General features: G+C 43.3%; 1 protein-coding gene across 1 annotated transcript in view; it reads left to right on the top strand.

Annotated features, from left to right (window-relative positions):
* The window catches only part of NUDT12 (nudix hydrolase 12), a 46,250-nt gene that overhangs the window by 21,239 nt on the left and 12,941 nt on the right, over positions 1 to 12,070 (top strand). Inside the window, exon 3 of the mRNA XM_040421604.1 lies at positions 9,520 to 10,088. Coding sequence (XP_040277538.1) covers positions 9,520 to 10,088 — 569 coding nt within the window. The remainder of the gene's footprint in view (positions 1 to 9,519; positions 10,089 to 12,070) is intronic.

The raw sequence follows: 12,070 nt of genomic DNA, 5'->3' as shown, positions 1-12,070 counted from the left end.
CGCCATCTGCTGGAAGGAACTACATACAGCAGCCTAGGCTTTGTTCACATTTTGTGTGTCAGACTGTAGTTAGTTAAGTGGTTATAGAACTGCAAAGCATCAGAATAATATAGCAGTAACTACTTAATCCACTAAGGCTAGTTTCACATCAGCGGCAGAGCTCTGGCAGGCATAGAACAGCATTTTGGCATTGCCAAAAACTGCCACCTGCCCACCCGGATCCCATTGACTATAATTAAATTCAGCAGAGGTCATATATGGCAGGAATCGGCTGGACAGAAAACCCTGCATGCAGTAGTTTTTGTCTGCCCGATCCTCGGCATTCTCTGCCAGAACAGCCTGTCGCAGATGTAAAAGTAGCTGAAGTTGGAAGGACTCAGTTAGTCAGTGGTGCAAGAAGATCCATCAACTAGAACTCATTGAGAAGCTATACAGCTGGAGAATAAAACTTTCTTAAAGCAGTGTGCCAGTTAGACCTCCCATAACTGTACTTACATTCCTCACCCATGTATACCTGCGCTTTAACTCAGTTGCTGACATGACAAGATATCCCCTTTATATTGTAAGCCTGGAATGAATATCTTTCGTTGCAACCCTTTGCATTAGTTATCGCATAGGAATACCTGATGTCACCTTTATGCCCCACTTTTGTATGTTTTCCTTTCCTCTTGTGCCATTTTTGTAATTGGTGGTACTGTATGTGTACTATGTACCTGATAAACACCCATAGCAGTGCTTCCCTAATTAACCATCATTATCACCTTTCATCAGTGGCGTAACTAGAGTGTTATGGGCCCCAGTGCAAACTTTGGATCGGGCCCCCCCTCCCCCCATTTTTACAAAGAAGCGGCAGATTTTCTTACTAATAGCTCTTTCCCATGCGGCTAGTCCGCTGCGTGAATGAGTGCCAAGCCCCATTCCTGGCAGCAGAGACACGGAGCAGTAACATGATTGATAATGCTCCGTGCCTCTCCGTGACCTTTTTACTACAAAATCACAGTGAGATGAAGTTGTCACCGTGATTTTGTAGCAAAACGATCACAGAAAGGCAAAGAGCATTATCAATCATGTTACTGCTCCGTGTCTCTGCTGTCCGGAGCGGGGCTTGGCTCGCTTTCACACAGCAGATTAGCCACACGGGATCCTCCCGTGTTAAAGAGCCCTAAGTCCAATGCATGGCTACAGTGGTGTAGCTATAGGGGTCGCAGCGGTCGCAATTGCGACCAGGCCCCTAAGTCAGGGGCGCCCATAGAGCCCCCCAGAAGAGATGGAGTAAAGCGGGCCCCGCAAGTGGTTTTTTATTAAGTGCGGCGGCCCTCCTTTATTTTGTGTGGCTGCGCAGCGCTTACTTGTCAGCGCGAGACCCGTGACCTCCGCGGCGGGTCTCGGACTCTTGCGGGATCACAGCAGCCAGGATTCAGAAAGACGAGCCCGCCGGCAGCCTCAGCCCTCAAGTGAAGAAGACAGCGTAGAGTAGGAAGTCTTTTTTTTTTTTTTTTATGTAAAAAATGGCACACACCTGCGTCCGGCTTCATACGGAGGGGGGACATGAATGATGATCAGTGGTGCCGTGCGGCAGTGTGTCTGAATTCAAAAGGGCCCGGACCGGCCATAATAGGGCAGCAAATAATGAGGAGCCCGGGGGCAAATGAAAATGAAATACTCTGTGGGCAAAAATCAAAATGTATAGAGGGAGTGGGCGGGGGCAACATGAAATATAGTAAGAGTCTCACTATATTTCATTTTGCCCCCATTCCCTCTATATATTTAAAAAAAATTGCCCACAGAGTATTTCATTTTAATTTTGCACCCTCATTATTTGCTGCCCCTGGCTGCCCTCATATGGCCGGCGCGGGCCCCCCCTTTCTGAATTCAGACACACTGCCGCACGGCACCACTGATCATCGTTCATCCCCCCCCCCCCCATCCCTCATATGAAGCCAGTGTGTGCCATACATTCAAAAATAAATAAAAAATACTCTAGTGACTAGAGTATTATTTTTTTTAAATGTATGGCTTCATACAGAGGGGGGAGGGTATGGGTAGGGGCAGAGGATGGCGGGTAGGGGCAGAGGATGGCAGGGGGGGCTGGTGGCGGAGGCTCGCGCGGGGGGGAGGCCCAATTCAAAGTTTGCCCTGGGGCCGATAGAACTCTAGTTACGCCCCTGCATGGCTACACTCACCCAGTCCTAATAAAATCTGGTCCTACCTCATCCAGGGTGTCGCTGGCATCGGCGTGATGTCCGCTGGATCCAGAACAAGGTCCCTGTGGTGATGGAGAAAAAAAGAATAATCACATAAGGAAGGGATGGTGACTGCCCCTGTGAAACTACCAGCAGGGGGCGCTGTGCTGGCCTGGTAGACTGAGCTATGCCAATGTATAGCAGTGTAATTTAGGACATTTCCCCTAAGTGCAACCACACAGTACTAATGTCCACATTGTGGCCCCTCACAGTACTAATGCCCACCTTTGTTCCTGTCACAGTAGTTATGCCAAATATGTGCCCCTAACAGTAGTTATGCCAAATATGTGCCCCCTTACTGTATTTATGCCAGATATGTACCCCTCACAGTAGTTATGCCCAGATATGTGCCCCTCACAGTGGATATGCCCAGATATGTGCCCCTCACAGTGGTTATGCCCAGATATGTGCCCCTCACAGTGGATATGGCCAGATATGTGCCCCCTCACAGCAGTTATGGCCAGATTATGTGCCCCTCACAGTAGTTATGACCAGATATGTGCCCCCCTACAGTGGTTATGCCAGATTATGTGACCCTCACATTAAATATGCCCACATATGTGCCCCTCACAGTGGTTATGCCAGATTATGTGCCCCACCCTCACAGTAGTTGATATATGTGCCCCCTCATAGTTATGCCTTTATATGTGCCCCCCTCACAGTAGTTATGCCAGATATATGCCCCCCTACAGTGGTTATGCCAGATTATGTGCCCCTCACATTAGATATGCCCACATATGTGCCCCTCACAGTGGTTATGCCAGATTATGTGCCCCTCACATTAGATATGCCCACATATGTGCAACTCACAGTGGTTATGCCAGATTATGTGCCCCACCCTCACAGTAGTTCATAGTTATGCCTTTATATGTGCCCCCCTCACAGTAGTTATGCCAGATATGTGCCCCCCTACAGTGGTTATGGCAGATTATGTGCCCCTCACATTAGATATGCCCACATATGTGCCCCTCACAGTGGTTATGCCAGATTATGTGCCCCACCCTCACAGTAGTTGATATATGTGCCCCCTCATAGTTATGCCTTTATATGTGCCCCCCTCACAGTAGTTATGGCAGATTAGGTGCCCCCTCAGTAGAGATGCCTACTTTTGTGCCCCCTCACTCTAGTTGTGCCCATCAACCCCCCCCCCCCTCCCCTTTTTTTGGAGGTATTACTATGTATTATAGAATTAGAGAAATTGAAATTTGGAAATTTTCAATTCTTTACAGATTATGTGCCCCTCACAGTAGTTATGACCAGATATGTGCCCCACTACAGTGGTTATGCCAGATTATGTGCCCCTCACATTAAATATGCCCACATATGTGCCCCTCCCAGTGGTTATGCCAGATTATGTGCCCCACCCTCACAGTAGTTGATATATGTGCCCCCTCATAGTTATGCATTTATATGTGCCCCCCTCACAGTAGTTATGCCAGATATGTGCCCCCCTACAGTGGTTATGCCAGATTATATGCCCCTCACATTAGATATGCCCACATATGTGCCCCTCACAGTGGTTATGCCAGATTATGTGCCCCACCCTCACAGTAGTTCATAGTTATGCCTTTATATGTGCCCCCCTCACAGTAGTTATGCCAGATATGTGCCCCCCTACAGTGGTTATGCCAGATTATGTGCCCCTCCCATTAGATATGCCCACATATGTGCCCCTCACAGTGGTTATGCCAGATTATGTGCGCCACCCTCACAGTAGTTGATATATGTGCCCCCTCATAGTTATGCCTTTATATGTGCCCCCCTCACAGTAGTTATGGCAGATTAGGTGCCCCCTCAGTAGAGATGCCCACTTTTGTGCCCCCTCACTCTAGTTGTGCCCATCAACCCCCCCCCCCCTTCCCCTTTGCCCCAGTCTGCAGTGTTAGGAAAATAAAAAAAAAACACATACTTACCCTCTTCCCTGATGTTGCGCTGCCTCACTCGCATCACGCTGCTGGCTGTACTGAAGGCAGTTTCCCGGGCCTTCAGAACTCCTCCCACTCCTCCCGCGATGTGCGGCCAGCAGAGGGAGCGCTAGAGCTCCTGCTTCACTGATGATCTGGAGACAGCCCGGCAGTGACAAGAACTGCCGGGCCGAGTGTATGTGAGTGAGTACGCGCGTCCCCCCTCTTCCTCCCCCCCCACTTCTGCGCAAACCTCCCCCACCTTGCCTCATATTAAACATGTAATGGAGCGCCCTGACGGGGCCCGTCACAGCGCTTCATTACATGTTAGTACAGCGGGCCCCCTCCCCCTGCGACCGCGATCGTTACGCCCCTGCCTCTCATGGTACCTTTGTCAAAAACTTTAAAGTATAACTGTCGTTTTTTTTGTTTTTTTTTCACCTTACATCACAAAAAGTGTAATAGCAAGCGATCAAAAAGTCACACGCACCCCAAAATAGTGGCAATAAAACCGTCATCTCATCCTGCAAAAATCATACCCTACCCAAGGTAATCGCCCAAAAACTGAAAGAATTATGTCCCTCAGACTATGGAAACACTAAAACATGATTTTTTTTGCTTCAAAAAAGAAATCATTGTGTAAAACTTAGATAAATAAAAAAAAGTATACATATTAGGTATCGCCGCATCCGTGACAACCTGGTCTATAAAAATATCACATGATCTAACCTGTCAGATGAATGTTGTAAATAACAAAAAATAAAAACGGTGCCAAAACAGCTATTTCTTGTTATCTTGCCTCACAAAAAGTGTAATATAGAGCAACCAAAAATCATATGTACCCTAAACTAGTACCAACAATACTGCCACCCTATTCCATAGTTTCTAAAATGGGGCCACTTTTTTGGAGTTTCTACTCTAGGGGTGCATCAGGGGGGCTTCAAATGGGACTTGGTGTCAAAAAAACCAGTCCAGCAAAATCTGCCTTTCAAAAACCGTATGGCTTTCCTTTCCTTCTGCGCCCTGCCGTGTGCCCGTACAGCGGTTTACGACCACATATGGGGTGTTTCTGTAAACTACAGAATCAGGGCCATAAATATTGAGTTTGGTTTGGCTGTTAACCCTTGCTTTGTAACTGGAAAAAAAATATTAAAATGGAAAATCTGCCAAAAAAGTGAAATTTTGAAATTGTATCTCTATTTTCCATTAATTCTTGTGGAACACCTAAAGGGTTAACAAAGTTTGTAAAATCCGTTTTAAATACCTTGAGGGGGGTAGTTTACAGAATGGGGTCATTTTTGGGTGGTTTCTATTATGTAAGCCTCGCAAAGTGACTTCAGACCTGAACTGGTCCCTAAAAATTGGGTTTTTGAAAATTTCTGAAAAATTTCAAGATTTGCTTCTTAATTTCTAAGCCTTGTAACATCCCCAAAAAATAAAATATCATTCCCAAAATGATCCAAACATGAAGTAGACATATGGGGAATGTAAAGTAATAACTATTTTTGGAGGTATTACTATGTATTATAGAATTAGAGAAATTGAAACTTGGAAATTTTCAATTCTTTACAAATTTTTGGTAAATTTGGTATTTTTTTATAAATAAAATTTTTTGGTTTTTTTAACTTCATTTTACCCGTGTCATGAAGTACAATATGTGACGAAAAAACAATCTCAGAATGGCCTGGATAAGTCAAAGCGTTTTAAAGTTATCAGCACTTATAGTGACACTGGTCAGATTTGCAATAAATGGCCAAGTCCGTAAGGTGAAATGGGGCCGAGTCCTTAACCACTTCCCATCTGGGCCCTTTGCCCCCTTCCTGACCAGGCCAAATTTTGCAAAACGGACATATCTCACTTTATGTGGTAATAACTTTGGAACGCCTTTATTTATCCAAGTCATTCAGAGATTGTTTTCTCGTGACACATTGTACTTCATGATAGTCATAAATTTGAGTCAAAATATTTCACCTTTATTTATGAAAAAATCCCAAATTTACCCAAAAATTTAAAAAAATCGCAATTTTCTAAATTTCAATTTCTCTGCTTTTAAAACAGAAAGTGATACCTCATCAAATATTTATTATTTAACATTCCCCATATGTCTACTTTATGTTGGCATCATTTTGGAAATGTCATTTTATTTTTTTAGGACGTTAGAAGGCTTAGAAGTTTAGAAGCAATTCTTCAAATTTTTAAGAAAATTGCCAAAACCCACTTTATAAGGACCAGTTCAGGTCTGAAGTCACTTTGTGGGGCCTACATAGTGGATACCCCCATAAATGACCCCATTGTAGAAACTACACCCCTCAAGGTATTCAAAACCGATTTTACAAACTTTGTTAACCCTTTAGGCGTTCCACAAGAATTAAAGGAAAATGGAGATCAAATTTTTAAATTTCACTTTTTTGGCAGATTTTCCATTTTAATCAATTTTTGTCTCTAACACATCGATGGTTAACAGCCAAACAAAACTCAATATTTATTACCCAGATTCTGCGGTTTACAGAAACACCCCACATGTGGTCGTAAACTGCTGTATGGGCACACGGCAGGGCGCAGAAGGAAAGGAACTCCACATGGTTTTTAGATGCCATGTCCCATTTGAAGCCCCCTGATGCACCCTTACAGTAGAAACTCCCAAGAAGTGACCCCATTTTGGAAACTAGGGGATAAGGTGCCAGTTTTATTAGTACTATTTTTGGGTACATATGATTTTTTGATCATTCAATATAACACTTTATGGGGCAAGGTGACCAAAAAATTGGTTGTTTTAGCACAGTTTCTATTTATTTATTTTTACAGCGTTCACCTTAGGGGTTCAGTCAAGTGACATTTTTATAGAGCAGATTGTTACGGACGTGGCGATACCTAATATGTATACTTTTTCTCATTTATTAAAGTTTTACACAATAATAGCATTTTTGAAACCAAAAAATTATGTTTTAATGTGTCCATGTTCTGAGAGCTATAGTTTTTTTATTTTTTGAGAGATTTTCTTATGTAGGGGCTCATTTTTTGCGGGATGAGGTGACGGTTTTATTGGTACCATTTTGTGGGACATACGCGTTTTTGATCACTTGGTGTTGCACCTTTTGTGATGCAAGGTGACAAAAATTGCTTGTTTTGACACAGTTTTTTTTTTTTTTTTTTACGGTGTTCACCCGAGGGGTTAGGTCATGTGATATTTTTATAGAGCTGGTTTTTACGGACGCGGCAATACCTAATATGTATACTTTTTTTTATTTGTTTCACTTTAACACAATAATAGCATTTTTGAAACCAAAAAAATTATGTTTTAGTGTCTCCATGTTCTAAGAGCTATAGTTTTTTTATTTTTTTGGAGATTTTCTTATGTAGGGGCTCATTTTTTGCAGGATGAGGTGACGGTTTTATTGGTACCATTTTGTGGGACATACGCGTTTTTGATCACTTGGTGTTGCACCTTTTGTGATGCAAGGTGACAAAAATTGCTTGTTTTGACACAGTTTTTTTTATTTATTTTTTACGGTGTTCATCCGAGGGGTTAGGTCATGTGATATTTTTATAGAGCTGGTTTTTACGGACGCGGCAATACTAAATATGTCTATTTTACTTTATTTTTTCTATTTTAATTTTTTTTTTTTTATTCCTAACTTGGGAACTTTTTTTTTTTTTACATGTGAAACTTTATTTTATTTTATTTTTTCAACCCTTTATTTTTTTTATTTTTTTTTACACTTTTCGTCCCCCATAAGGTCATACAAGACCTCTGGGGGACATTTGCTTCACTTTTTCTTTTTTTTTTCACAGTTGATTTCTCCTGTAACTGGGGCTGAGATAGTAGCCCCAGTTACAGGACAAATGCACCCCTATAGAGGCTGTACAGCAGCAATCCTGCGCTGTACAGCCTCACAGCAGGGCTGATCGAGGTCTCTGAGAGACCTCACACAGCTCCTGCACTCTCCGGTCACGGCGGTCACATGACCGCCGGGCCGGAACAGGAAGCGCACAGCGCTTCCTGCTCTGCAGACACAGCGCTCGGTGAGCGCTGTGTCTGCAGCGATCGTGAAGGCAGGGACACCTGGGCACTGTCCCTGCCTTGTCTTAGGGTTGCCCTGCTGTCACTGACAGCGGGCAACCCGATCAGCAGCTGCACGATTAGCGTGCAGCTGCTATTTCTGACAGGACGTTTTAAAACGTGCTGTCAGAAATAGACGTCCACCCATAGGACGTTTATATCCTATGGGCGGACGTGAGGCGGTTAAGGGGTTAAATATGGGGTAAGTCAGTCTAATAGTAACTGATTCTGGAATATTATGTTATTAGTAACTACATATATGAAAATTGAAATTAGGGTCTAAATGTGACAGTTATCCTTTAAGTGATTCCATCATCACCAAATGCAGTGCAATCTGCAGGCCGCAGGTTATGGAGCAGGAGGAGCTGCGCAGGTTCATATATAGTTTTGTGAGAAAAGATTGAGTAAAACTAGTAATTTATTCATAAAAATCTCTGGTCTTTCTGAACTCTGGAGCCCAAGTAGGCATCCTGTTAATGATTGACAGCCCTCCCTGTAGACGTGTGTAAATATGAACAACCATTAATCATTGATTAACTCCGAAAGACCATTGACTTACCTCTTGGGGGACACATCATGGTTACTGCTGCGGTCATTCATTGACTGAGGCGCCACAAGTGACCCCAGTCCATTACGAAAGTTTACAGTCTTGGACAGGAGCGCATAAACACATTGGTACACCAAAGGAACCATAACTTACTTCCCCTCCACATGCCCAGTGGGAAGAGGGGGCTGCCCAAAAGTGTTTGAAAGCTGAACAACCCCATAAAGGCAGCCAGCTCCGACCTAGGTAAGAGTCTAAGCTAAAGAATTTCATAGCTCAACTGGTAAATTATTAAAGAGACATTTGGAGGTGAGCTATGTTGAGCTTTTGGAAAGCTATGGGTCCATATAAGGTTCTTGCATGTGGCCCTGTCCTGTGTGATGTAGATTCAGGGACAGTCAAACCTTTAAGACTTAATCAATCCTAAGCAGTGATGGCCAGTTTGCCGTGTTCGCCCGCGAACACATGCGGGCTGCCATCTTAACTCACAAGTCCGGCGAGGCACAGGTAAGCCTGCATGTGTTAAGGGCAAACACGGCGAACCGGCCATCACTGATCCTAAGTACAATTTCCAAAGAAATGGCTCAGAACTCTAAAAAGCAGAGTTCTTTTGACTCAGTAAGAAAATGTAACATTGATTACGTATGAGACACAGGGCCAGAAGCTCTGTAATTCTGACATAAGTTGTGTCAGTTGACGCTTTGCTCTCCTACATATTATTATCACCATCACAAGATGCTATAAATCTTATTATTTTTTTATCTTTAGGTGTGACAAGACATTAGTGAACAAATCCCGGCAGACTGCTTTGGATATTGCTAAGTTTTGGGGTCACAAACACATTTTTACCTTGATCTCGAATGCTAAAGGTGGAGCCAAGCCTTATTTCTTGTCGGACGCTGACGAGAAGCATGAGAATTATTTCTGCAGTACATTTCTGGACAGAAGAAGTGATAAACGCACAGACACTAGCTGGTTGCAATCCAAGCACACACATGGCAGCTCGGTATACATCATTTTCTCCAACCTGAGTCCCCTCGTATCACTAATTGGTACAAAAGATGGCACACAAGAGCCAGAAATCAAGCTTTGCAGACTTCGGCACGATGATGTGAAGGAATTCTTGTCAAAACCCGATGAGATCTCATTAATATTTCTTGGAGTGGAAAACCAATTAAATAATCCACGTTCAGCAGGACAGGAAGACGGACTGGTGGCCTGGTTTGCCCTCAATGTGGAAAATTTATCTTCAGATCAGTTTGAAAGAAAATTTAAAGGCTGCTATTTTCTTCAGCCTCCGATGCCAGCCTTGTTGCAGCTGGTGAGCACCGAAGCAGGTATCTTAGCTTATTTTCTGTTGTATCTCCATATTATCTGCAATACAATTTCTTTAAAGGGATAGTTTAGACCTATTAAATAACAATAGGAGTCATTTTCATCTTACCAGTGCCCTTGGACCTCCTGTGACAACTCTACCTTGTGTCCCACCAGAGTAGAGAACTTTCATAAAGACCAAAATCTATGCTAACGATCAAATATCAGATTCTAGATTTTGAGATGCTAGAATGAAAGGTTTGTTAGGAGAACCAAATTTCTTGTAAATATGACCAGAATGTGTTAAAAAAAAAATATTTATTACTCACCTCACCAATCCACTGCCATTCTGACACTGCCTCTGTCCTTGCCGCTCTCCACTTCCTGTTCCTGGCTTCACATACTGGAAATGCTCACTCAGCCAATCACTTATATTTAACCTATCCTGGCTCTTTTTTCAAAAATTTGGTTCCCTTGGACAACTCCTTTAGAGGAGTTTCATTGTATAGTATTTTCACTCCATGTGTGAGTCTGATTACTTTAATGGGGTTGTCTGACTTCAGCAAATGGCATTTGTCATGTAGAGAAAGTTAATAAAAGGCACTTATTAATGTATTGTAATTGTTCATATTGCCTCCTTAGGCTGGCTTGATTCATTTTTCCATCACTGCTTGCATCCTTGGGTTGTTGTCCTTGCACACCATAGGAAAAAGCCCTGCCCTATGTGCACACTTGCAGTCTCTGCCACCTGTTGGATCGCAGGGTGGTCGTAACCCCCTAAAAACGAGCAGTGTATAATATGATGGAAAAATGAATCCAGACAGGAAAGGAGACAATATGGACAATCACAATACATTATCAAGTGCCGTGCATGAACTTACTCTACATGATAATTGCCTTTGGTGAAGTGAGGCAACCCCCTTTAACTGTACAAAAGTTTATATCATTATTGGGCAGACTAGATGAGCCAAATGGTTCTTATCTGTCGAAACATTCTTTGTTTCTATGGTGTTTTCCTATAAATCTATGCCTATGCATTGGGCAAATAAGGGTCCCCTGGTATGTAAGGTACAATGACAGGTAGCATCTGCATCTAGGCAGTTGTGGCTGCCCATGTCTGTGGCTCTTCCCACTGATGTCTTCTTCGGTTACAAATACAGCCAAGCAAGCTTCCTTTTATGGTGGCTTTCCCAAATGTGGGACCCCACTTATCAGACATTAATTAAACATTCTGTAAGTATTATACAAAGGTATCTTTCCTTGTCTTTATCGTGGCTTAACAAATACCGAGAGGTGTAGCATGAGATGACCAGATTGAAAAAAAAAAAACATTCCATGATACTGTGTCATGAGATATCTATCCTATATATGTCTATGTGTGGCCACCCAGTAGTTGTGTTGTGCATTGTCAAGGGTTTTGCTAGCATGGCAGGATATTGTGTTGAATTTTTTTGCCTGAGAAATTGGAACCCTTAAAGGGGTTGTGCCAACATTAAATATTATTTTAATATATATCAGCATAAAAAGCGAGTTGCTTTTATATCTTTGTTACAAAAATGCTCCAGTTGGGAGATATGTTCTTTCCTCCATTATAATGGTGCCCCCTGGTAGGGATCGACCGATTATCGGTTTGGCCGATATTATCGGCCGATATTGAGGATTTTGAACGTTATCGGTATCGGCATCTATTTTGCCGATATACCGATAACATATTGGGAACACAGAACGCGCTGCTCTCAGCACTCTGTGTTCCCTCCGCAGCACAGGGGAGAAGGAAGCAGTGTCTCCCTCCCCCTGTGCTGCTGCTGCCGCTGCCGCCAATGAGAGGAGAGAACATAAGAGGAGGGGAGGGGCTGTGGCCGCTGCGCCACTAATGAAGATAAGCCTTTTATTCATTCATATACAGGAGGCGGGAGCTGCAGAATCACATAGCCGGCTCCTGACCTCTATGAGCTGTAGCTGCGGTCCGCGGTAGTTAACTCCTCAGGTGCCACGGATCGCAGCT

The sequence above is a fragment of the Bufo bufo genome, chromosome 2, assembly GCF_905171765.1.
Source record: "Bufo bufo chromosome 2, aBufBuf1.1, whole genome shotgun sequence".
In the NCBI taxonomy this organism is placed as follows: Eukaryota; Metazoa; Chordata; class Amphibia; order Anura; family Bufonidae; genus Bufo; species Bufo bufo.
Note: the sequence above shows the minus strand (reverse complement) of the source record. Positions and strands in the feature narration are given on the sequence as shown.